The sequence below is a fragment of the Taudactylus pleione genome, unplaced genomic scaffold, assembly GCF_031769625.1.
Source record: "Taudactylus pleione unplaced genomic scaffold, aTauple2 ptg001137l, whole genome shotgun sequence".
Lineage (NCBI taxonomy): Eukaryota > Metazoa > Chordata > Amphibia > Anura > Myobatrachidae > Taudactylus > Taudactylus pleione.
The window spans coordinates 5,603,489-5,630,577 of record NW_028285538.1 but is presented as its reverse complement, the minus strand read 5'-3'; the positions used below and the strand labels follow the sequence as shown (position 1 = coordinate 5,630,577).

The window sequence follows — 27,089 nt, the reverse complement described above, 5'->3', positions numbered from 1 at the left end:
ATTGGTCTCTTATATAATATTTATTCTTGATAAAAAATGATTTTCAATTGAATAAAATTTGCTTACATCAAGTAAAAGTGGAAAAACAGAAAGGGAGTATCCCCTAAGTATCCTCCAGCACACTAAATTGTACCTGCAACGATACATGAAAACTATATGGTAACAGAAATTCAGAGATATATGTTGCATGCATTATAAGTACATGGTAAGCTGCCAGGCCACTTCACGGCTTCACTGATACCGGCAGTAACTACATTACATGATAATAGTGCCCGCTCTGAGCCATGTAATTATCTGTTGTAAGGCCTCATGATAAAGGCTCCCCTTTCGGTTTTTCTGTTTAGTATGACCCCTTCTTTTCATGCACCTGAAGAGTATTGCCAAATTGATTTGCGCAGCTTCCATTTTATGTTTATCAAGTAAAAGTGGTAACCAGTCAATCAACGCCTTATTGGGGCAGATGAAACTTCACACCAACACCCCTAAGGGTGTGAGCTCTATGGTTGAAGACCTCACTGATGGCGGATGGGTATGGCACCACAATAAAACCCTACCCATTTCGTTCCTTGCATGGGACTGCTGCATGGGTAGAATAAAAATTGGTGTGTATTAAATTACAAGAATGACTTCACGGATTCATACAGCAAATAGAATTTCCAATGTGGTCAGATGTAGAATATTAAACATTAACGTTTATCACACTGCTGGAATTATTTCCCAATTTCATGCATGAACAAATGCTCTAAATATGACTTGAAATCCACATCTAAAGTGTGTCCTCAGGTACTGGGAGGGTCTTTATTGTGGCGCTATACCCATCCGCCACCAGCGAGGTCTCCCACCATAGAGCTCACACCCTTAGGGGTGTTGGTGTGAAGTTACATCTGCCCCACTAAGGTGTTGATTGTTTGGTTACCACTTTTGTAAGCAAATTTTATTCAACTGAAAATACTTTTTTTTATATCAAGAATAAATTCTATTTTGCTTTACTAATAAAGGGGCCAAGTGGCCATGTTTCATGTGATTTCTTGGTGAGACGGTCTAATTCCAGGATGCTCCAGTTTATCCACTTAAGGGATACCTCCTGAAATGATGCAGGAAGATACTTTAATGTCTTTTGATTCCTAAATGGTGGTAAGAAATTATTTCCGTCAGGGGGATAATCTGTCATTTTTACGATAAAGAGACATTGTTTTCAGAGCCCCCAAATCTATATCATTGTGTTTATTATAAAAAATAAATATATATATATATATATATATATATATATATACATACACACACACATACACCAACGATTTAGGATTGATTAAGGATTTACCAGGAAATGGTTAAGTATAACAAAAACATTCAAGACAACATTAGCTGCTCATAAAAAGTACAATCTGATTAGCAAAACGCAAACCTTGAAAAATGTATAAAAACATTTTTTTAAAAAAAGGTTAGTCAACAGTAATGTGTTTTTTTTTACATTTATACAAATTCTAGATAAAAACAAACAATTTTCATTTTGCTTTAATACCTAAGATCTAAAAAGTCAGACTGTAAAAGCTACATATATATTAGAAAAGCACATATTTTAGATCAATATACAAATTGTGGTAAATCTCTTAAGCCTATTGGTGTAGAAATCACAATAACTGCAATTCCAAGAGTTTTTGGTTACATTACATAACAATTCCAAACTGTTAAAGTGGTTGTCTACTTTTGGTCAAAAACTCTTATGCGCTGCTCCTTTTCACAATTAGGATGTACGCAAGACAGCTCTTTTATGTGAATGCAACAGTTCAGTACCCTAGCCCTAGTGTGGACTCTCCCTTTCCCCCCAGTTTTATAAATGGAAAGGGCAGTATATAAAGATGGTGGGGCAACCCCTCTAGGTGTACAAATATAAAGTTTATTATAATAAGTTATTTTTACCCCTATTGCATTGTTTTAATGGAGTAGCGTGGTTGATCCCTTTCAGGTTACAAAAGTTAAATATATTTAATAACTTTTTCTTGTGCCGACTAACTCCTAAGCATATGCTTTATGAAAGCTTTTAGAATTTACTTCTATTTACATTTAGGTAAAAGAAAAAAAAGGATGCTCAAAATCAACTTGTAGAAAACCAAATACAATTAAAATAAAATAATTCTGTTTAAAAAAATTATTGGCACAACATAAAATATTAAACCTAAAATTAATTTAAAACCCTTTGAAACATATTTAAATCGATGGATAAAATAATCCTTACGAGGGAGGGGGGGAGAGAGACTTTGAACCTGCTTTGTTAAAATGCCAAGTACAGGCTTCAAAAGGCGACGTTCTTTGCGAACTGTACAGGGATCTGGATCCTTGAGGAAAAGTACAGTGTGTATATACATTCAAAGCAGGCACCAGAAAACAGTGAGAGCTGCTACAATTCCATTAAGTATTGCCATGGTGTAGCCCATGTGGAATGAATGGCCTGTCATTCTCCTAAAAAGAAAAAAGGAATAGAATATTAGACAGTTTTTAACATGACACAGTGAAAGAGATACAAGGCATAGTATAGCACACAATGACAGCATATAAAATAGCAAGTTAAAAGCAAAAGCATATTTAAAATGTTTCTTAACAGCAATAAATGACATGCAGAGGTAAATAAAAATATAAGAAATAGGCATGAAGAGATCAGTTACATAGAATTTGAATACAATTATATAGTAAATACATTAAACTTTTTGGTGTATTTGTATTGTCCTTTTATAGGGACTCTAAAATCACACTAACCAAATTTCTGCAATTAATTTAGTTCTGAGGTTGGCATCACTGGTATATACTTATCCCAATTAATTCATTTTAACACCAATCTTGATTATTTGCATATATAAGCATTAGAAGCAACAGTATTAGACAGAAAGTAACTTTTGTATATGAACTTTCCAAACAATAGCCGTCTTTCTTTTAGATGGGAATTTAAGCATAAAGCACTTCTTGATGTAGATCAAGTCTGGAAAATGCAGACACCAGATCTCCATAGCAACTAATAAGTGTGCCTGGAAGACTGGAGACAATCCCCTCTCCCGCATTTCCAGACCCACTTTTCCACAACATAAGGGAGCGGGTCACCGACAACCCCTCTTAATGGCAGTGACTAGATCCCATTCCCTCTCTGCATAATACTCACAGACAGTATTCTAGAACACATATAAAGATGCACATCGCTTCCAGACCGCACTAGCATTTAGGATGTGATGCAGAAGCTTTCACATGGAGTTTGATGTAATGGAAAATATATATGAAAAAGCAGTAGGAGAACACAGGGGATGTCAAAACAAATGGGGTGGTTGCTAGGCAAGCTAGTGCATAGCAACCATATCACTAATGAGAGCTGGGCATTATAGAAAGGTATAATGATGCCTACATGGCTATGCATTGATATCTTTTTTTGTGTATAAGTAAGTTGTCCAATAAGAGTCTGTGGCCCTGATTCAGAGCCGGACGCTCTGACAGAGCGCTCGCTCTGAAACAGGGCCGGCCTTCTTGTTTTTTAGAGCGGCCTCCTGGCCGCTCGCATAGCTGTGGGTGACCACCCACAGCTATAGCAAGCGGCCAGGAAGATGGTCGCAATGGTCAAGACCATCGCGACCATCGGGCTTGCGACGAGACCCTTGTGGTAGGGTCTCGTTGCCGCAAGCTCCAGAGAGATTTCGGCTCTCACAGAAATCTCTCCCACTGACATCACTCGTGATGTCAGTGGAGCCGCCCCCAAACGGAGGCGTTCACATGGGAACGCCTCCGTTTGGGCAGCCACTCCCCCGGTCCTACCACCAAAGGGGGCGTGCTGTCACTCAACATCGACAGCACGCCCCCTTTGGTAGGAGTCCCGGAGTGACGGTTTGCCAGTCACTATCCGGGTCTCGCGCATGCGCACGACAGAGCCGGCTCCGTCGTACGCATGCTCACTGGGCCACCATATGGTTGTAGGATTCCCCCCTTAGGGTCTCTACCAATGTCTTATATTTAATAGGCACCCAGAACTCGCACATAGCCAGGACCTGTCCCAATGACCTTTGACATTGCTCGTTCTCGCTGTAGGAGAAACCAAGTGCGGATTAGAAGAGTGCCCCCGTACTAGAGTTACCCCGCCGATGTTACACAATCTAAGAGGCTCAGAGCTATACACATTTATTATCACTCAGGTCACAGGATCATGGAGAAGAGAACCAGTTATTTTGGAATACATTTGAAGAGAGCATCATCCACATGTCCTTTCTACAAGGCTTATAACCCTTACATGACTTAACGAAATCCATAAATGATTGTGAATTCACTCTCTCAAAACTCAGATTACGAATATAACAATTGCTACTTTTACTGGCTAATAATGGGGAGATCAAAGAAAAATATATAAAAGTATTTAAATGAAGAAACATCAGCTATAACGCAATCACATGGCGCTAGTTATATACACTTGATGATGGACTAAAAGCAAAATACGGCTCAGGCCAAACATATAACAAATGGCTCACAACTTCTGCCAAGAAGTTGGCACTCCAGGAGTTTTTCATTTAATTGACTGACAATGAATTACAAAGACAAATTAAGAATGGATGTTAACATAGCTCACAGCGAGTACGACATGGAATCGCCTCACAGCAGTCTGTTCTTACGATGTGTCCAGACCGCAGTCGCTAACAGCTTTTCTCTCTACCCTCCTTGAAACAACTTCACAAGGGAAAACCAAATCTAAAATGCATGTAGTGGCATTCACCTACAAGTATATATATTTCCAACCTTTCTTGGATTAGGCCCGGAGGTCCCAAATTTGTAGAATCACGGTGCCCTAGGGTATCAGCATTTTTTCCACGGCACCCCTTGGACGAAAGTTTACTATTGAGAAATTCAGCAAAAATGATTAATTATGTAAATTGTTCTTGGGTTCAGTTATGTGATGGTGGACAGGGTTGTGCATCTCTTTGCCCACAAGTTTTATGAATTAAAGAGAACTCACTGTGAGCCACATTTATTTTAGATATATATTTTAAATAATATGTGTAAAAGTTATGTTTTAAAATAAATAATAGTTTCAAAAAGAGTGCCCCAAAAAGAGAGTCTACTCTCTATCTTGACTACATAATGAAATTTGACCCTGGGGTGCACCGCCAACTGGTGTTATTAAGTCAAAATAAACAATGTAGACTAATATGAATATATGTTGGCTACTACAATATCAAATATATGAACTCAACATATGTTTCTGTGCGGACTCCGCCTTCACTATGTTTCAGTGATTGGCAGATCATTTTCAGGTAAGACAGATCGGCCAATCTTGAAAGGCTCCTCAATTTACTAGTAACAGTCTGCAAATCGGCTGATCATTACCATACACTAGCACAGGGCTTGACAAATTTTTCTAAAACCTAGGAGCCAGGATGAAAGTGTAGTAGCCAAACCCCCCCTTCCCCCAGGGCAGCATCACAGAGCACCTACGCCCCAGGCAACCAACCCCCATGGCCACACCACTAACGGGGTACCTCAGATAAACCACCTTCCCACAGCCACATTATTGAGCAGCTAAACCGCCACTCCAGGCAACCAACCCCCAGAAAGACCACCCCTCCGCAGCTAAGAAACATCGGGCAAGCAAAGCCACCGCTAGCAGTGGCCGAAATAGAGAGTGGTGGGCCCAAATGCAAGAATATGCTTTGGGCACCCCTATGCAGTTCCCCCGGTAGTGGTCCTCCTATGCAATGCCCCCACTAGTAGTCCCCCCTATGCAGTGCCCTCAGTAGTCCCCACTATGCAGTGCCCCCAGTAGTAGAACCCCTCTATACAATGCCCTAGTAACACCCCCCCTTATACATTGCCCCAGTAGTGGCCACCCCCTCCCGTACAGTGCCCCCAGTAGCGGCCACCCCCCTATGCAGTGCCCATAGTAGTGGTCTCCCTATGTAGTGCCCCCAGAAGTGGTCCCCCTATGCATTTCCCCCAGTAGTAGTCCCCCCTATACAGTGCCCCCAATAGTAGTCCCCCTTATGCAGTGACCCCAGTAGTAGCCCCCCTATGCATTGCCCCTAGTAGCAGCCCCACCCTGTACAGTGCCCCAGTAGTGGCCCCCCCATACAGTGTCCCCAGTAGCGGCCACCCCCATCCATGCAGTGCCCCTTAAAAAAAAAAAAAAAAAAAAACGCAGCTTACCTGATCCACGCTCCTGCCGTAGACCGCCGCTGTCCGCTACTCCTGGCCGCTCTGCACTATTGGAGAGACGTCATGACGCCTCTCCCAACCTGCTGCGGGGTGAGCCGGAAGGGGGAGCTCATGAGTGAGCTCCAGCCGGCTCACTCCGTGGACGATGCAGCAGCCAATGAGAGTCTGACAGACTCTCATCGGCTGCTATAACAAACATAAAGCCGCCGCTGGCGGCTGTGTGTTTGTTACTCTGTAGTGTGGACTACTGTGGTCTGCACTACAGGGCCCGGTGTGAACTACTGTAGTCTGCACTACAAGGCCCGGGGATTGCTGAAAATCTGGTCGCCAGGCAACCAAATCTGGTCGTCATGGCGACCTGGAACCCGGTTTTTGTCGAGCCCTGGACTAGCAATATACAGCCCCGATTGGTCTGTGAAATCAACATGTTGGACAACCTGATTCACTGGTTCCAATCACTTTTTTAGTCAAAATCTGAGATCTGCTAACCCCCATACATTGCAGATGTTTTAGTTTACACAATTATCCACGAAACACAGAATTGCCCCCAATTGATTGATGATATATGGGGGCCTTTACTTGCTTATATTTTTGCTTTGCTCCACTTGTCAGAATCAGCCCCAGTAGGTACTGCTCTGACTAGTTGTTCTGGCCCTGCCTGTGTCAGATATGAAGAATTGCAGCAATACCTGGTTTAGCAGCTGAACTGTAAACAAAATGATAGAGATGGTTTTGTCTGGATTTCAAAGGATGCTTAGAGAGTTGTGAAAAAGTAAAATAAAAACAAATACATAAACATTTTTTTTTTTAAATTGCAGTAATAACTCATGTTAAAAAGGGTCATTGTGCTGAAAAGTACTTCTGTTTTTAAATATGCCACTAACAATTTTCAGACAATTAATATTACAGACGGACTGTTTTACAACCCTTTTATTTACATTTAAGTTTTCATAATTTCAAACGATACCTCATCCTAACATTGAAAGTGCATATGTTCCCTATAAAGGAGTGGTGCCAGTGCGTGGACAGGACAGAGATTCATAAGGGACCTTTTAACTCAGTTTGATTAACTTACTGAACCAGTACATACAAAAACCAGACCATGATCATTTCAGGCTATAATCTTGATAAACTAATTAACCCAGGCTTTCCTTGCAGTGATCAGGGCATGGTAGTTAAAACTGTTGAAAGAAGCCACTAAATATACAGAACAGAGACACTAGGTGCGCTACCCCTTTAATCAGCAAATGTAACCAATTCAAATCTAGCAGCTACAATTGCAGGATCTGCTACCTGCACAAAACAAACAATACAATGCTTGTTTGAAAAAATGTACCACAATTTAAAATAAAATTAACTGTTTGATAGATTAGAGTAAAAAGGTGAAACGCTCAGACTAAATGTATAGTTGAGAATGAAAATGCAATCCAACAGAAAGCAATACATGGAGTGTAAGACGGAACCAGAACAGAGTCCCTCTCTTGTGAAACATGTCTGTGGATCGCAATTTTTAATAAAGTCAATACTCACTGTACAGATAAAGTGCCAATAGTCTCACCCAAACAGAGGTTTTATCTCCCGCCGACCTGGTATACAGGCTGTGGTAAGATGCGTATAATATATAATATATTTTGCAGTGGTTCATCCACTGCAGCAGGGCCGCCATTATACAGCGTCTCACTCTGGACTTATGAACAATCAGCCGTCCGGGTGCTGTACAGACAGGTATTGGCTGCTGGTCTCAGTCCTGTGTCCTGGAGCAGCCGTTCTCACCTGTTACTGGAGGCATGCTGGCCCCTCTCTCCTGCTCCTATAGTGAAGGTCCGGTGTTATGGACACCCTGCTCCCCAGAACTCACAGATCAGCAGGGGGGTGATAGACCGCTGCAGTGGACCAAGTGGTGTAAAGGCAATTTAGAAACAAAAAAAGGGGTGGCGTGGTGGTCAGGAAGTAACGGAAGAAGGGGAGGAACAGCAGAGAGAGGAGGAGTCCAAACATTGCATGGCCATGCAGGGGTGCGTAGACAGAGGTGACAAGACCTATACAGAGTGTGTTATGCTAGTTTTTTAAATAATTGAACACGCATTGTACTGATGTGCTGGATTTAAACCAGATCACAAGGACCAAATAGACAACTTTCATTGTACAACATGCCCCCCTGTAAATTTGAACCAACGGTGTTCCCGCTAAGCTGAAGAAACTAGATGCTTGTTCTATTAAGAACTCCATTCTGATGGGCTATATTTAGAACCTGCTGTTCAGTGCAACTCTGCACAAATTGATTTTTCAAAGTTCTAAATTGTTCAGTTGAGGGGGAATAGTAATGTCTACTCAGCCTTAGGGCCTTATTTCTTGCGTATGATAAATGGTGCTCCAGCCAATCAGCTCCCATCTGTCATTTACCAAACAGATGACAGGTAGGAGCTGATTGGCTGGAGCACCATTATCATATACGAGTTGTATCACTCATTTGAATGATTAAACTCATTGATAAATGAGGCCCTTAGAGGGAGAACATGAGGGCTGAGTATGTCAATCAGGAACATTTTGGTCTAAAATGGTTGCTACAGAAATAGCAACCGTCCAACTACATTTCATGATACTTCGGTCCACAAAAGCAATGTTATATACTGTAGAAACCAATGAATTCTGTTTCCGTTGAGCTTAGCAGCACCAAATAAAATATAGGCAAAGCTGGGCTATTGCAAAGTTGATTGCAAGTCGGCCATAATTGCTCATGCATTGCGTGCGCAGATCTATATGCATATATTCACCCATATGCAGAGCTGTACACCGGACCTCCCCTATCCATATGCCTGATTTCCTACGTGTCGCCATCATTATAATCCGTGCTCATGTGCACCAGCCCTATCACTTATGCAAAAGATCCATCCGAAAACAGGCATATTTCCACACAGCTCTGTATAGCTTGCAATTCCATCAACACACCCTGAGTGAGCTTTGTCTACACAGTGTCACGCCTGAGGCTTGGTGTGGGTAGGAACAGGCATGGGAGGCTGAAGGGGAGATCAAAGATACGTGAAGGAACTTGGGTGGCTTGAGCCAGGACTTCCTCATGTAATGATGTGAGGAGATAGAGATACGACAGAGGATGACAGGCCCGAAGGCAAGGACAGAAATAGAATGTCTTTATTAAACAGCAGGTTGTAATGAGAACTGGAGATAATACTGAATGAATGAGCAGAATCGGATTGGGACTGATGATGCTGGATTGGTTCAAATTCCGATGTTGAAGAATTGATTAACTTGATCGGTTTGAGACCGATGTGGAAGAATTTAATTGATATGAGTCCGGTGTTGGTGAATTGATGAACTTGATCGGTTGGAACCAATGTTGATGAATTGAGGAAGTTAACTGATGAGTCCGATATTGCAAGCATCAGATGAGATCGATGGTTGGAGGTATCGGCTGGAACAGATGGTGGCTGTAAGAACAAGTCTCAGTGGTAAAAACCAGACTCGTGTGCAAGATGGTATAGGAAACTTGTTTACCAGATATAGGAACTGGATATAAGGGACTGGAACCGTTCAGATGCAGAGTACTCAGTGAGCTCAGCACTGAGCTGTAACTTGAGCAGGAAGAGACGTTGCACTGGCAATAGAGACCAGTCAAGAAATGGAATTTATAGGGGAGGACCCCCAGGAATTGGATGCTGCGATCAGCTGGTCTGGGAGCAGCACTCTGAGTGGAAGAAGAGCGTCAGGTGACAGAGTCCAACATGGCTGCACGCATACTGTTGTTTAGGAGAGAACTCTGGCGTGCAGCCTGTGTGCCATCATGCTGCGATAACACACTGTGAGCAAAGGACTGTAGAGATCCATCTCCATGCTCAGTAACAGAACACTAAGCAGACAGGGTAGGAGCAGCACAGACAGACCTCAGCACTAGCAGGGAGAGATGTGCAGCATAAGCGGGCCTCTGTGCTAACCTGGACAGGCACCGGAGAGGTAAGAAAGTGGTTTGAATAGTCTGGAGCGTGACACACAGGAAAGCCTCATTAAAAACTAGTCACGTCCATTCAGTTGCATCTGGAGATGTGTCAGAGATGACTCTGCATCGCCTGTACTTTTATACGCATAGTTCCAGGGCATGTACAGTGCAAAAACTTACAAGTGATATCTGCATTAGCCCAATGTATGTAAATAAATATGTATATAAATATGTGCAGCACAGACGGTGTAATGGTTAGCCTTACTGCCTCACAGCACTGAGGTCGGAGTTTGTATATTCTCCCTGTGCTTGCGTGGGTTTCCTCCGGGTACTCCGGTTTCCTCCCACACTCCAAAAATATACTGGTAGGTTAATTGGCTCCCAACACAAAATTAACCCTAGTGTGTATGTGTGTGCGCGCATGTGATAGGGAGTATAGAGTGTAAGCTCCACTGGGGCAGGGACTGATGTGAATGGTAAGATATTCTCTGTAAAGCGCTGCGGAATATAAATAACTGGTAATAAATAAATAAATAAAAAATGTATATTCAGAATTACCTGTGAATCACAGACTAATGTCATACTATTAGAGAACTACGCTTTTCCATAGCAGCAAAGGAAAAGAGTTTCCAAGTCACACCGGAAGCACTTCACCTGCAAGAATATTTCACACACTTTCCCCTTACTATATATTTCATACTGTTACACTCTTCTGTCTGGCAAGGTGACCTACAGTATTATAAACGACCAATGTGACACTAGCCTAAATGAAGGTTCAAATAAAACAAAGGAGCTTTAAAATAAAGTCTATGATGAAAGACAAAAGGGCTAGATGTACTCAGCCTTGGTGAGAGATAAAGTACCAACCAATCAGCTCCAGTCACTTTACAGGTTGTTTGAAAAATGACAGTGAGGAGCCGATTGGTTGGTGCTTTATTACTCTCCAGAGCATAGTACATAGACCGCACAATTTGTAATGAGACATAAAATGCACCTCCACCAGATAAAAAGTACTATTGTTTTACTAAATAAAAGATTAAACGGATGCATTATTATTTTATCATCACTGGTTAGCAACAGCAACATATTAAATCAAAGGGTAAGTGGGCAGCAGGAAGATTATTTTTTTTCATCTGTACATGATTAAAAAGTAGGACATCTTTTAACACTAAAAGAAAAATAAACATGATTCGCAAACTGTAACAGGTTCCATTAAATTACTTTCTATTGGCAGACAACCTGACTGGCATAGAATTTATTTTTGGTGTTGTAGTTTGCATTATTGGTTTGGAGCGGATTTACAGAGGCTTCTGGCTTGCTCTCTCTGTTGCCTGGGTGAACTATAAAAAAAAAAAGTTGCTTTGTTGATTAGGTACAATTAGCAGTGCCCATCTTATGGCTGCTCTTATCTGAATATTGGAAGACATTTTCGGCACTCAACATTAGAGAGTTTATTTTTAACCAAACTTTGCGTTGTTTATCTGTACAAGGTAAACAAAAATATTACGTTTCGGGTGGAGACAGAGGATTTGCATGAAAACATGAATTAGTTTTGTTATCGTTCAAAGATGGCGCGATTATCTCTATAGCTTTTCTAAAGGTTTCGTTACTTTTCCCAATGCTGGAAACAGGTTGTTTTAATTATTATTACTAATTAGCTGTAGTCTGAGCCAAGCTAAACGACTGAATAGAGCGAGACAAATAAATGAGGCTTTGCTGCTGCACAAATCTCTTGCAGTAACACAAAGAAAACATTAACTAGAAATTTCATTTTTACAAACATGGATTATAAATAAGTACCCATCATGCAGTTTTGAAAAACCAAAGCTAATAATAGCTAGTAAAAACCGAATTGTAGACTAGTTTTCCCTCTTATATACATATAATACACAATTATTCAGGTAATCCGCTACCAGTGTGCCTCCTGTCTATACAGATATGTTTCTATACATCTTTGCTGCAGTCGTGCTAAAAAGCCCCTTTCAGCATGCCATGCTCCGTGAGACTCTGCTAGTGCCATGTGTCTTTTTTTGCTAAAAAATATGTCTATGTCGCATTGCGATGTGAATAGGACGCACTGGCAGACTGTGCCGATTAATTTGCTATGCAACACATATATCTATGTGCACCTGAGTCTCTGTATCTGTGTACGAAGTGCTACAATGTAGCAGCCGCAGCTTTTTTATTCCAGGTTCTGTTGTGGTTCAAATACAGACTCAGCCGCACACAGATATTCAAGCGTCACATATCACATTAATCAGCACAGTCTGCTGATGCGTCCTAGTTACATCGCATTTTGACTTAGAAGCATTTTCAGCAAAAAAAGAAGCCCGACACTAGCAGCATACCATGGGGCCTTTCGGCTCACTCACTCCAGGCAAGTCACAGTGAGTGGTGTATTGAGGCTAGATGTATGAGGACACATCTGTAGCATGTACTTCTTTCCTAATGCCCTAGGTGCTACTTACAGGGATGTGCCCTTTCTCAGTCTTTCCTCGTCCCAATATATACTGTGCTTTTTGCTGTCCAAAGTAGATGCCAGCAGTCAATGCTTTACTCTGTACGGTGGGGCAGAATCCAGACATCTTGCAGTACACTGAAGTGCCAAAAGTCATGGTAGCAGATAGATCCCCTTCAGTAGAAGTACCCTGACGTCATCAGTTACTATCCAACATCATCAGTTACTATCCACGTGGACATAGAGAGAGAATATAAACCTGTGGAAAGCGAAGCGAGCCACCGTGCCCGAAAGCATTGCGAGCAAAGAGAGCCCACGAGGGTACAAATGTCATTTTTGGTGACCCTTATGGGCATGGAACCACACTTTCGCCCTCATTCCACATCACTTCCATGTAAATCTTCTGAAGGGGATCTTTATACTACCCAAAAGTCATTGGCTAGATGCCTAGTACCGTGTATGACCCCCTCTAGCCCGGCGAAGTGCTTCGATGTGCCATCGATTCCACAAGTGGAAAGACCACCTCTGGAGAGATGGTGACAGATGCAGTCTGGATAGCTTCCCACAGCTCCCTAATATTTGTAGGTGCAGGATCTTGGGTGCGAATGGACCTCTCCACCATTCCTCGAAACTCTTCAGAATGCTCCTCGAACCAATTCTGGACAACTCGGGATCGATGACACGGTGCATTATCCTGCTGGAAAATTCCATTGTTGTGGGGGTACATAAAGTCCATGAAGGGCTGCAAATGGTCATCAAGCAATGCAACATAGCGATTACCGGTCAATGACGTATTCAGGCGGACCAGTGCACCCAGCCTATGGCAAGTGAACAGACTCCACACCATTATGGAACAACCACCAGCCTGCATGTTTCCTTGTTGACAACAGAGGTCCATGGCCTCATGGGGTCTGCACCACACTCGAACCCTACCATCAGCTCAAAACAACTGGTACCATGACTCATCGGACCACGCCACATGTTAGTCCTCCAGGGTCCAATTAGCGACATCTCGAGCCCAGGTGAGGTGCTGTGTCCGGTGTCGTAGTATTAACAGGGACACTCTGGTGGGTCTTCTGCTCCCATATCCCATGGAAGCTCAAGAACATTGCCAGATTACAAATGAAGGTCTAGCCATTTCCAAGATGTCACTGTACAGTGGCACCACCTACCATTACTTTAACATACTGTTATCCCATGACTTTTGGCCACCCATGACACTGCTGCACGGACTTTGCTCAGTGGCCTTTACAGTCCTTATTCAAGACTGCAAATGTCGTCTTGCAACTGGCCAACGTGTTTATCGTCTTCACCCTTTAAAAGGATATTCTATAGCAGCCTCTTTGCTAAATGATTGCGAGTTCTTCCCTTACTTTCCTTGTGATTCTATTATGCTTCACCAATGTTATGCCAGCTCCCTGAATACCTATGACCTCTGCTGCACCAGATTATAAGATTTCCTGAGCCTTCTGGCTCCTAACCATTGGGGCTCCCTAGAAGAGTATTGTTAAATTGATTTGAGCAGCTTCCACTTTGTTATGTTTGCAGTTCCCTAGTCTTAACTGCTGTGTAGCATTCCCGCTAGGCTGTTTTAGCGGGGCGCGGCGCCCTGCCCTCCTTCTGGAGGGCAAAAAGCACCCTGCCCTCCTTCTGGAGGGCAAAAAGCGCCCTGCTCTCACAGCCTGCGGGTGCCGTCTTCACCCACGGGATGCAGTGTCCCGCGGGTGGAGAAATGTGCGGTAACCCGGTCACCGCCGGAGAATAGACGCCGGGCGCATGCGCCCGGCATGTATTCTCCCTGTCTGCAGCGCTTGGGGGCTGCCCGGCGTATCCGTAAGTGCCGGGCACGCCCCCAAGTATGACGAAAAGGGGACGCGTCTAATAGACACACCCCCTTTTCCATGGCCACGCCCCATTTTCGGGAACACTAGCTGTGCCATACAATACAAAAGGGTATTTGGCACATATTCCTACCATTTGGGGGCAAATAAAAAAATAAAATAAAAAGGTCAAGAAAGCCTCCTCTAGTCATTGTTCCAATTATGCAGTATGCTCAATTCCTACACTGAATTTATCAAAGCATGCATAAAAAGGGTCTAAAATCCATCAAGGTCTAAAATCCTTCAAAATACACAGTAAACCAAAAGGACCCTGATTGCATAGTAAAGAATATTTGTAGTTTACTGTAGCCCCAGATGCAGGAAAAGAATCTGCCTATCCACGAACACCATCTGCTGACCAGTCTCTTGGATGCAGTAGTTTCAGATGCTTGCTATCCAGCCTGTCATTTGTAAGATCACATTTACATATTATGCTACAGACAAAATTTTTTTTTTTTGTAAAGGAATGCAACACAAAATAGCTTGTAAATGTTTCTGGCATTGGATTTGGCCAACTACCCTGGAGATTACTTCTACTCTACAATACTTCTGTCCATTTTGGCCAAGAGCTTTATCAAATCAGGTTAGCAAATTTGGATCCTTTGACAGTTGATAGTCCATTGAGCTGAACATGTATTAATAGCACTGTTTACATTGCTGTTTTATTTTTAGATGATTAATTAGTTAGATACATAAAGGTTTTGTTTAAGAAACTGAGTCAATCAGTCATTGCCTACACGCTGCCAATATATTAACAATTAGCGCCCCTCACTTTTTAATTTTAGTAGTTAATTACTCACACCTCCCATTGCCAGTTGTCATTACCTGAATGTTCCGACACCTACTGAGCATGTCAGAGACAGAACGGACTTAGAAATGTATTATATAGATTAGCAGGGCCGCCATCAGGGGGGGACTGCAGGGACTGGAGTCTCGGGCCCAGAGAGAGAGGGGTCCCTGGTGGCGGCAATGTGGATTTGTGCTAGGCCGCTAGCTGCGTTCAGCCTGCCGAGCGAGTCTTAATCCTGGTTGCAGCTGGTGCCCTTGCAGCTAGCCAGGCATGGAAGGACAGCAGCGGCGTTTCGAATATGCAGTGCAGGGCTGCCGGCCGCGAGGCAATCTGAGACTCGGAGCTTGTGGACCGGCAGCTCCCACAGCAGGAGAGACCGCAGTGGCCGCTCCTGTTAGGCTGCCGGTCCGCGAGCTGTGATTGGCTCACGGCTGGCGCCATCTGCAAAATGCCGCCGCTGTCCCTCCATGTCTGGCTAGCTGCCAGGGCACAAGCTACAACCAGGATTATTACCACAGCATTCAGCCTGCTAAGTGAATGGGAACCCAGCAACTCCATACTGCAGTACAGTACTACAGGCTATATTTGTATACTGGACATCCAGGTTAAAAACACCACTACAGTAATATACACACAGAACAAGGAAGGAAGGAAGGAAGGAAGACCAGATCACCAGAAGGTACATGCCCAGGACTTTCAAACCTCTGGTGATACTAAGAGACTCCTACATCCCAAGCAGCATAGGGGACGTATTACCCTGTTGGAATACTTTTTTCTTAGTACACAACCCCTACCAAAAAAATCTACTTTAGAAAACAACATTCTTTTCCTTTTATATGTATAATTATCCTTTTTTTTATTATCATTTTATCATCATATTTGTAAATATATTTAATTGAGATGTACAAACTGCAGGTCTATAGGGCAATATAAAAACCAAATTTTTGCATTATTGAGACAATTTCTATGCTTGTAATACCACGGTACTTTCAAACATTTTCAAATAAATGTGTTCTTTTTTTTTTATAAATAAACTAGGACAGATTTTTTTTTTGCGCCACAGTATACTTTTTACATTTTTATTTACGTAGATTATGACATAGTACCCCCAGTCCAGCCAACCTTCCCTGTGCTCTCCTATATTTCTGTATTTGTATAGTTTCATATATTAGATGATAGATTGACATGTTATATAATAACACCAACCCCCACAGCCAAAACTTTGATCATTTTTAAACTGGTTTATGCACAAATTGATGCCCTCCACTGTAGCCCCACCCACATTATCCAAAGCTCCGCCCACCTCTATCCACCTTCCCCCCAGGGGGCCCTGCCTATTTTGTCAGTACTGGGCCCCACAATTCCTGATAGCAGCCCTGCAGATTAGTATATTGGACTCAAGCCCCTGCTTCGCCATAGCTCCATCCTGATCCCCCCCCTTTCCCTACTACCAAATAATATAAAATATATAACATTTTTATTATAATATACACACAAAATCAGGTTTTTATTGACATTTAAGCAATTCCAGTACAGTGAATATTCTGAAATGGTACCAGGTAAGTAGGGCCTTTTTCAAGAAAAAAGTAATGGGTTAAGAACATACAGATGTTGTCCAGCAATGAGAAAAAAACTTGTATGGGCCAGAAAGCACCACCAGTGGACTACTGAAGACTAATGGACAGATGAATCAATTTAAAATCTTTGGTTCATCACGCAGGGTTTTTGTACACTGCTGAGAAGCTGAAAGGATGGTTCCTCGGTGTGTCAGGCTTATTTACTAAGCTGCAGGACCCAATGCTTGTAGTAATCAAACCAGGATGATGCCAACTGTCAAACAGAGGGAGAAGCGCGATGTGCTGGGGCTCTTGGTTGGATTCCTATTCGGCGTCTTGCATGGAGTGACAGTCACCCTGAACGAAAAGGGCTAGTACAGCATTTTGCAGCGCCATGCTATACCCTCTCGTATAGTCCGTCAAGCATTCATAATACAGCAAGATAATGACCAAAAAAGCAACCCTCCAACCTATATCAGAATTACATGTGAGGAAATTAACACGTTGGTAGGCTGCAAATCATGGATTGTCCGGCACAGTCTCAAGACTTAAACCCCATCAAGCTGGTTTGGAATGAACTCAACAAAAAGGTAAAAGCAAAGCAACTTAAAAGTGCAACAAATCTGTGGGAACTTCTGCAACAGTGTTGGGTAGAACTTCCTGAACAATACTTGATTTCCATTGAAGAAAAAAATGCCATAAGGGTGCTTGGTTAGCTCTGCAAAAGGCGGCTACTTTGAAACAAAAATTGAAATAAAATTTTGTACAAGAACAATTCTAACAAAAAAATATTTTTAAATCTCCAATTGGTAATTCGTTGTATGCTTTAAAATAACTGGTTTTGGTCCCTTTTAGAGTGCATATAATATGATAATCACAAGTTGGTGTGTCAAATGGTACAGTCTATAATAGGGGGCTGCTCGTTGTAGATAGAGAAAAATCACTTGTGTAATTACAATGTCCCGTACTGGAGCAATGTCTTAATTTTTGGGGGGGATTTTGTTTGACGCAGTTTACCTTTGGGGACCTGTCCTAAGAGTGCAGGGTGGTTCCCCATCTTTGCACCCCAAAACCACAATTCTGCACTTTTTTCCGACAGCTATTCATAGGCGAAACTTTTCCGCCGGGTACACTGCATTGAGTTTCCACACAGGCGAAAGGTCGCCACAATTGAATATGGGGATAAGTTTCCGCTGGCAAAATAAAGTCACCGCCGAAATTTTCGCCGCTAATTGAATACGGCCCCAAGTGCTCATATGGACAACTGCACAAATTAATAACATTGTGTTGTTTATAACATGAAATAAAATGATATACTATAACCCCTTTATCTTGTAGTAGGCAGATTTTGCCACTTTTTGCGTTGGTCACATTCCAACATTAATATAAATTTTTATTTAGTACTCACAAAAATTATAAATTGAAAATTACCTTAATTCGTTTACATCTTTTCACATGGCAAATTACTATCTTCTGATAATGACCAATAATAAAAATATATTTTAAATAAAAGTTGCAAGAAGGTGAACTAAGAACAAATGTGTATATATTCCTTTTATATAAACCACAAACACTTTGTGGTTCTTGCTTCGCTATTAATCCACCTTTCCAAAATAGTAAAAATAGGATTCTGTAGGTAGAGGTTTATAATAAAATCTGCACTTTAAAATGATAATGCACTTTTCTTTGGCTAGTTTCCCCAACTTAAACTAAATGATACAAGTTGACGACATAACTATACAAAAATTATTTTAAAATCATTTTAAAAATGAGACAACCCACCTCATTAAAAGAGGGGAGCAATGTTTTTTTTGGATTTCGTATGAAAGAGATCTGGGCATTACATATCCCACATCATTGCTTAATAAGGTTATGTTTTGTGTAATGTTGGGGTTCACTATCTGTTGATCGTGTTCGGTCAGACAGTAACGGATAAGGGGTGCATCGTCTGAAAGCGAAGACTCCCCTCTTTGAAACAAGTGTGTCGCCTTGCATATTTGGGGGAAGTATGGGGGAGATATGGGACGTTTAATACCGATCTGCTATCTAAGGAAAATTTATATTTTCCATAGTACAGGGTGATAATATCTAGCGATCAACAGACAATAACCACTACGGGGCCACGTTATTTAAAAGAGGGATCTCTTTCAAACGAGGGTAACCCACCACTCTATGTATCAGGATGGGTGAGATGGGGAACTTTGTGTGACGGGGGTTTTTATGTAGTGCAGTGGAGCGCCGTCACACCAGCATGACACTGTCACTATTCTGCAGCAACCTCCCTGTATTTTTTTTCTTGCACCAGGGACAATGAATGGGACTTGTCATACGCAGTGTTGATGATGTATAGGAGGACAATTAGTCCCACTTGTCCGTAGCAGGGGAGTTAAGGCACAATGTGCAGCAGCCCGATAATAGAGAGATACAAAATACAATAACAGAAGAGAATAGAAACATTGTAAAGTTTGACTACTCTGCAACCTGTAAATTGGACTTGGAGTTTTGTCTTCCTATAAGCGGCTAAACCCTGTCTATTTGGGCGTGACTAGCACGATAATTAATGTGCGCCAAAGAAAAAAAAATAATTGCTTTGAAGGGTGCTCATTGTATTTCACGGCGTCCAAAACAATTGAATCACCCCCTAAGTGACTTACATAGGTAATAGGCAAATTTTGCAATAAATATTAGTTTTAAATAATATTTTTCCCATATTTAAATGAGAGCCTTAGAAAGAAAAATCCAAAATATTATTTGCTTCTCACAAATATAGAAAACAGTTTTTTTTTGTTATTTTTTCATTTTATTTTCTTTATCCAAGGATGCCTGTCTCAGGTTTCCCCTATTGCCAGCACCGATGACATTCACTGCAAACAGCTTTGGACATATCAATCACAGTTGGATTCAGCATACTCTGAAGCTGTCCATACAAGACAAATCTCTTGTAGTTGTCAGTACGCTTTCCTACCCATAGGGAAGTCACTGATGACTTTACAGGATCTCCTGACATCAATGGGGTAGCAAGTACACAGTACCCAACTGAGCTCCAGATAACATGTGAATGCTGTGTAGTAGTCTGGTGGCCAGGCATCAGAAGATAATGCTGGACTCGTTCTGTGCTGAGCAAACAGCTCGGCCACCATATTCTGCAGAGTTAAAATTTAAGTCCCATCAGCTCATGGACCAATTGCTTTCAATGTAAACAAACAAATAGCGAGAAAGGAATAAAGGGTTATTCAAAATCCAATTATGTAATCATGTTGGCCAGCACTGTTGGTGTAGTAGTTAACTAGGTGTATGGAGTTTGTATGTTCTCCCACGTATGCTTGTGTTACCTCCGTGTGCTCCAGCTTCCTCACACGATCCAAAAACATATTGGTAAAAATATGGAATTTAACTATAGTGTGTATGTAATAATGAATATAGGGGGAAATTCAATTAAGCTTGGATTTGTAAATGTGAATATAGAGAGAAATAATATTTGTGTAAAGTGCTTACCTGAAACGTGCAGGGGACAGCGGAGTGGGTGGAAACATTCCTGGTTCAAAAGAGTCAAAATACGTTACAGTCCAAGAAAAGCTGCAACACGACAGGCCGGCAAGGAGGGACAGGACCAAAGGAGTCCAGAATCCTAAGCACAAAAACACAATTACAGTACATCATTAATTGCATGAATACCGCCAGTTCAGTCACGCTACTAAAACACAGCAGCTAATTTCACAATATGGTGCAATGAGCAGTGATGTGCTGCAAACCACAGCAGTTAATCAGCTTTTAGCAGTCTGGTGTAGTCAGACTAATTAAAGCAAATGTGTTCTACTTGCACTGTATTATTCAATAAGCCCTGCAGACAAACATTTCTTTCTTACCTAAAAGACTAGTTTTAACTCCATCTTCATTCACTTTTCCAGACTGCATATCTACAGAAATAAATAAAGATGTCATTCCTATGTAAGCAAGAATCTGCACAGTCTTTTACAGGCTAGCAAACGTCTACAACTCCCCCATCTGAAGCTGGCTCCACAATCCAATATTCTGCATTTCAGATTTTTAATAACACGATGTGTGTGACCATTGCTTCAATACGATCAAATGTACATTCAGATCAATTATCCAGTCAGCTACGGTGGTAAATTTACAAAAAAGAAGACCTACTGTATTGAAGCTGATTGAGATTGGTGTATTGTTATTGTGCAGATAAGGTAAAACAATCCAACAAATGCTGCATGTTTTGCCTGCACTGAAAATGTATTTTTGCTCACTCATGTTTGATGCATGATCATATGATACACAATTAGCCTTTTTATTTCCAGCTTAGAAGGAGCAATACTCCGTATCTAGGGACCCATCTGTTGTTGAGATAAAGAATGATAAGCCTAATGGCCAATATCTGATACAGAAATTAGGCATGCTACAGTAAAGATGCACAAGGAACCCCACAACAAATTGCAGATAAATGGGTGCTAATAAAAACAAAAAACAAAAACAAGACACTTCTGTTTTTGAGAGATGCTTATTAATGTCAAAACAAATCTCAATAAACGTTAGGTAAGATAGCTACGCATCATTTTTTCCTCATTAGAATTACTACGGTGCAGAGCGCGTGCTACGGAACCGGGTCCAGGACAGACACGCACACAACTATATATCTATCATGTGAGATTAACAGTGCACAATAAGCTCCAAACATAACAATGGTTACTTAAATCTGTCCAGCTCGCTGCCTGAGAATTGCCTCTGTAGTAAGCAGATAATGGTGGCAAGTCTCTATCTTACATTCTTGGTTGTGGTTCACATTGCATGCCAGGACGGGTATGAGTGAGCCCATTCTTAACCTACCACCTATTCATGCTACGAATATATTTGAATTTATGTATTAGAATCATGACTTATGGTTTTGTTATGCATCTCTTTAAAAACTGCACCCAAGGATGTGGAACGGATAGTGAATGCCCTCTGTGCTTTCAATTTACTATACTGTACATTTACACAAACAATAAGCCTCTGTACTAATGGTTCCCAAACTGGGTGCCATGGTGACCTGTGGTGCTGCTGGTCACTTGTAGGGGTGCCACAGGTCATTGGTCTAGGACCAAATGAAATTATTTATGCTCAATGTGATAGGCAAAACCAGTGTTGGAGGCTGCCAAATCATAAAATATGTGGACAAGCAGAAAAACAACCCTGACCATCACCACACCACTGAACCCAAAGATGACAGGCAAGTGCAATTTACTTCATTTAATATTTTTTTCTGAATTTCTCATTAAGCAACTTTTGGCATAAGGGTGCCGTGTAAAGAATGTTTAGATTCTAGGGTGCCGTCATTCAAGAGTTTGGGAACCACTGTACTACACATTCATTGTATGTTGTAGTGCTGAAATAACAGGTTATAGTTAATAATATAAACAATAAATAGTTTAATATTATGTAAAAAGTTACCTTGTAACACAATATAAAGGACGACAAGCAGAACAGCGAGGATGCTAACAATCACAAGACAGCATAACATCGAGAACAACCTGGCTGCCCATCTTTTGCCTCTTTTGGAAGTGACTACTTGTGACGTGACCGTTCCATTGGGTCCAGACTGCTCAAGTCCCGAATAGAGTAGCGAGGACTGTCTGAGGTGGTTTGTTTTGGAGGTAGCAGTCTCACTTAAGTCACTCTCCAGGTTTTTCACCACGTCCTCCTGTGCACCTCGGCCTTGGACACTGTGAGATGTGACAGAGCTGCGGCTCGCGCTCCTTAACCGCCTAGCGCTGGTCACATAAGAGGCATCCATCCAGGAATCTAGAAGAACTAAAATTGTTAGTGTAATGAAAAAGGATTGCTAACACTCTAACTATACAATGGTAATACCCTAGTTTTCAAGGTCAAGTAAGGGGTCAGGATACAGTAACACAGTAGTTAGTATTGCTGCAGCATAGCACAGTGGTCTTGTGTTCAATCCCTACCAAAGCCATATTTTCCCTCTATTCCAGTGTTTTTCAACCGCTGTGCCGCAAGCAGTTAAGTATGCTGTGGGGTCAGCGCGGTCAGAACCGGCAGTCAGATCAGTCTTTACTGTACTGCAGACCGGGCAGCGCTGAGCTCTTCTAGGAGGGTCAGGCGTGCCCGAGGCACGGCGGCCTGACATCACAGGCCACGCACCTCGAATTGCCAGCCAGCCCGCCCGCTGCTGACAGCTCTGCACTGTGTGCATCCCCAGCCGATGGGAGACACGTAGGGGCAGAAAAAATGTGAATTCATTTTTTATGTGGGATTTTTTTTTTGTGGGGAGCAATGTGGTTTTTATTTTTTCTGTGTGGCCAGCCAATGTGATTGTTTTTCCTTTTTTGGTTCTGTGGGGGCAGTCAATATTTTTTTTCTGTGGAGGCCAATGTATGTGTGTTTTATCCCTGTGGAGGCCAATGTATGTGTGTTTTATTCCTGTGGAGGCCAATGTATGTGTGTTTTATTCCTGTGGAGGCCAATGTATGTGTGTTTTATTCCTGTGGAGGCCAATGTATGTGTGTTTTATTCCTGTGGAGGCCAATGAATGTGTGTTTTATTCCTGTGGAGGCCAATGAATTTGTGTTTTATTCCTGTGGAGGCCAATGAATGTGTTTTATTCCTGTGGAGGCCAATGAATTTGTGTTTTATTCCTGTGGAGGCCAATGTATGTGTGTTTTATTCCTGTGGAGGCCAATGTATGTGTGTTTTATTCCTGTGGAGGCCAATGAATGTGTGTTTTATTCCTGTGGAGGCCAATGAATGTGTGTTTTATTCCTGTGGAGGCCAATGAATGTGTTTTATTCCTGTGGAGGCCAACGAATGTGTGTTTTATTCCTGTGGAGGCCAATGTATGCGTTTTATTCCTGTGGAGGCCAATGTATGTGTTTTATTCCTGTGGAGGCCAATGTGTGTGTTTTATTCCTGTGGAGGCCAATGTATGTGTTTTATTCCTGTGGAGGCCAATGTATGTGTGTTTTATTCCTGTGGAGGCCAATGTATGTGTGTTTTATTCCTGTGGAGGCCAATGTATGTGTGTTTTATTCCTGTGGAGGCCAGTGTAGTGTTTTTTTTTATGTGGGAGCCAATATGTAAGTTTTTTCATAGGTTCCGCAATGCCGGATGGTGTGCCTTGGCAATTGTAAAATCTTGCGTAGTGTGCCTCCAGTTGAAAATCACTGCTCTATTCCTTTGGGTTATCTTCAGACGCTCTAGCTTCCTCCCATAAATATACATACTGGTTTATTGTCTTCCTCCAAAAATGGACCCTAGTGATCGCGTGGTAGGGAATTTAGTCTTCAAGCTTCAAAGGGGCAACTACTGATTTCAATGATTACTTAAGCTGGCCACACACTGGACAACACACAAAAGATGCAATGTCGTCAACGATTTCCCTTGAACTCCCCGGGCAACTCACCGGCACTCCTGGACAGACTATATCTTGCTAAACTGAGCAATGTGACTAACGACCTATAGTGCATCCTTAATGATTTCCAGTGCATCGTTAAGATTGCCAGATCTTACCTGCAGTAGGTAAGATCTGAAGATACGACAAACGACCCTTGGGACCGTGCATCGGAGAGCTATCGCTTGAGGAAACTGCATGATTTGCACGAATTTTAACAATTCTTTGTTCCGATGCATCAAAATCGTGCAGAAAATCGTCTAGTGTGTGGCCAGCTTTACTGTTCACAGAACTATGGAAAACGCTGGAGCTTGATAAATATTAGTAAACGGATGTACAAACTATAAGCGTATCCAACATGTACCTGATAGCAGCACATTCATTTGCCAGCTATGTATTTGGTACATTCACTCAGGTCAGCCACCTATCATGTATCATCAGCAGATATAAAATATAGATATATATAAAAAAAAATATATATATATATAGCATGAAAAAATATTTGTACTGTGCATTTTAAAACCTTTTCACTTCCGCTGTTATGGATGTGTTGGCTTACTGCATGTCAGTAGGGGGTGCATCTTAAGACAGGACATGCTGCAGAATTTCTGCAATTTCAGGTACATGCTAGATAAAAGCTCTAGGGCTCTATTTATTAACATTATTTTGACTAAAATAAAGTGAAAAAGGGTGTTTTCACACCCTTTTCACATTATTTTATTATCACCTACAGTTACTATGGGGCAATTGGAGTAGAATTCGTAAAATTCTACTCCAACCCCTAAGTATCACTTATTTTGAGTAATCAGATCGCATTTCCCATAACTGTACTAAAAATAAAATGTGAAAAAATATCGGGGAAAGCCCTGTGATCCAGGGTCGCCACGGTTACCGGACTCCTGCTCTGCTCTAACATGGAAAGCAGAGCCGGGAGTCGGTTCCAGTAATCAGCTGTGTGGTCTAAACAGACCGCAAGCTGATTACTGTAAAAAAAAAAAAAATTGTCAAAATTTTTTACACTTACCCGACTCCAGGGACCGGTGATCGGGCCTCCTACGATGTCTCCCCTCCGGCCAGCTGGTCTCCCATAGTGCACTGCGGCCCGGTCATCAGGTGATCGGATCCCAGTGCAGTATGGGAGATCACCTGCCCGGAGGAATGGAGAACATCACCGGAGGCCTGGAGCATGCAGGTAAGTGTAATTAAGGGAGAAGGGGGGGTCGCGGGGGTCCGCAATCGCGGGGCTTAGCGCCGGGGGGCGGGGCTTAGCACCGGCGGTGGGGGGGTAGCAGCGGCGACCGGTTGGCGCATGCGTGGGCACTTAATAACGGTATTTTTTGCGAAAATACCGTGTTAAGGCTCCGGATGGGATTCGCAGGGACAGAGCTTTATCGCAAGCTCTGTCCCTGCAAGGGATATGTAATAAATCCCTGTGATATTGCCTGAATTCGCAATGCGAATTCAGTCGTTAATATCACACTACAATCTGCATTCAATATGCAGATTGTAGTAAATAGAACCCTATAGGGGTATTCAATATGGGTGCGATAACATCATTTTTTGCGTTAATATCACTTGTTTTACTTTTACACCCTATTCATTTTCAAAGACTTATCGCAGTTTTGACAAGTCTGATAAAAACCGGTGATAACTTTTCACCATTGAATAGGTGTCGAAAAAAAGTGCAGAATTGGGGTTTAGGGGTGCAGGCTTAAAAAAAATAGCCTGCACCCCTGAGATTGACATTTAAAACTGTCTAAAAAAGTTTTAAAAAAAAAATAGGGACACCCCAAAAAATGAATTTAAAAATTGGGGTGCAAAAAAAAAAAAAAAGGGGAAAAAAATTGTTAAACAATAGGGAAATAGGTTCAGGGCTATTCTGCATGTATGCGGCAGGTGTTTTCTAGAATAGAATTATAGTGGCAGGTGCACAAATGCAGAATTTTTAAAAAATTACTTTAGGGACACCAAAATATGCTAGTACCCATTTTCATGTACCCCAAATTTGATGGGACCACTTAAAAAAACGAAAAAAATTACCTAAGTGCTCTTCTGCATCACTTCTTCAATGTCGGGAAAAAAGCACCTGCTGCGGCTATTAAAGCCCCGACTTTCAATTAAAGGCTAAAATGGGGGTACCCATAGTGTTCCCCCATGTTTTTACAACTTTAGGGGGGTCTTACAATTATTTTAAGGAAAAATTCGTAACTTTACGCAAATCAAACTTCTGAGTTTCCCGTTTTCGTTAATTTGATATTGAATACGGGGATAAGCGGGAGCGCGCACCATACCTTTACGCAGAAAAAAACTCCGATATGAAACGTTAACTTCACCAGGGAAGTTAACCTTTCATATTGAATACCCCTCCTAGTGTTTAAGAAATTGTTATAAACAGACAGTGGGCTGTATTTAGTCAAAATAATAAAAAATAAAAAAATCTCAGAACATTTTCCTAAACAACTGGATATAGGAGGCTGATCTGTGCACATATTTTACACTGGGCTTCGGGTCACTCTAGGAACAAGGTTTCCCAGTTGGTAGCAAAGCTTTAACATAAATAATTAGATGTAGGTAACTGTTAATGCATCTTTTATAACTAATTGCATACACATAGTGAAGAAAGACATTGAATGGGCTGAACCAATGTTTATGAAAATGCAGCCTAGGAATTATCCAGGCACTAGTGACATTACAAACACATCGGAAAGACTTTACTGTGCAGGTCACTTGTTTACAGACCTGTTATCACTGGGCTATAGTGACGCCCAAAACAGTGCAGAGACTTGGCTTGGTATGATTAGGTTTGACTCTCTGACGTAAATGTATTAAGCAGTGAAAAGAGTGTGCCAGTGGAGAAATTACCCATGGCAACCAATCAGCTTT

The 27,089-nt window shown here is 41.8% G+C and overlaps 1 protein-coding gene across 3 annotated transcripts in view; it reads right to left on the bottom strand.

Annotated features, from left to right (window-relative positions):
• Positions 1–1,061: 1,061 nt before the first annotated feature.
• The window catches only part of ARL6IP6 (ARF like GTPase 6 interacting protein 6), a 30,893-nt gene continuing 4,865 nt past the window's right edge, over positions 1,062–27,089 (bottom strand). The window contains exons 2-5 of one of the 3 annotated variants that reach the window (XM_088462004.1): positions 22,250–22,600; positions 20,677–20,727; positions 20,306–20,438; positions 1,062–2,460 (exon numbers count right to left, since the gene is read on the bottom strand). In XM_088462004.1, the coding sequence (XP_088318130.1) occupies positions 2,367–2,460; positions 20,306–20,438; positions 20,677–20,727; positions 22,250–22,592 (621 nt within the window). In that variant the 5' untranslated portion in view covers positions 22,593–22,600 and the 3' untranslated portion in view covers positions 1,062–2,366. Of the gene's footprint in view, positions 2,461–19,637; positions 19,998–20,305; positions 20,439–20,676; positions 20,728–22,249; positions 22,601–27,089 lie in introns of those variants that run through there. The other 2 variants (XM_088462003.1, XM_088462005.1) reach the window with 2 other exon arrangements.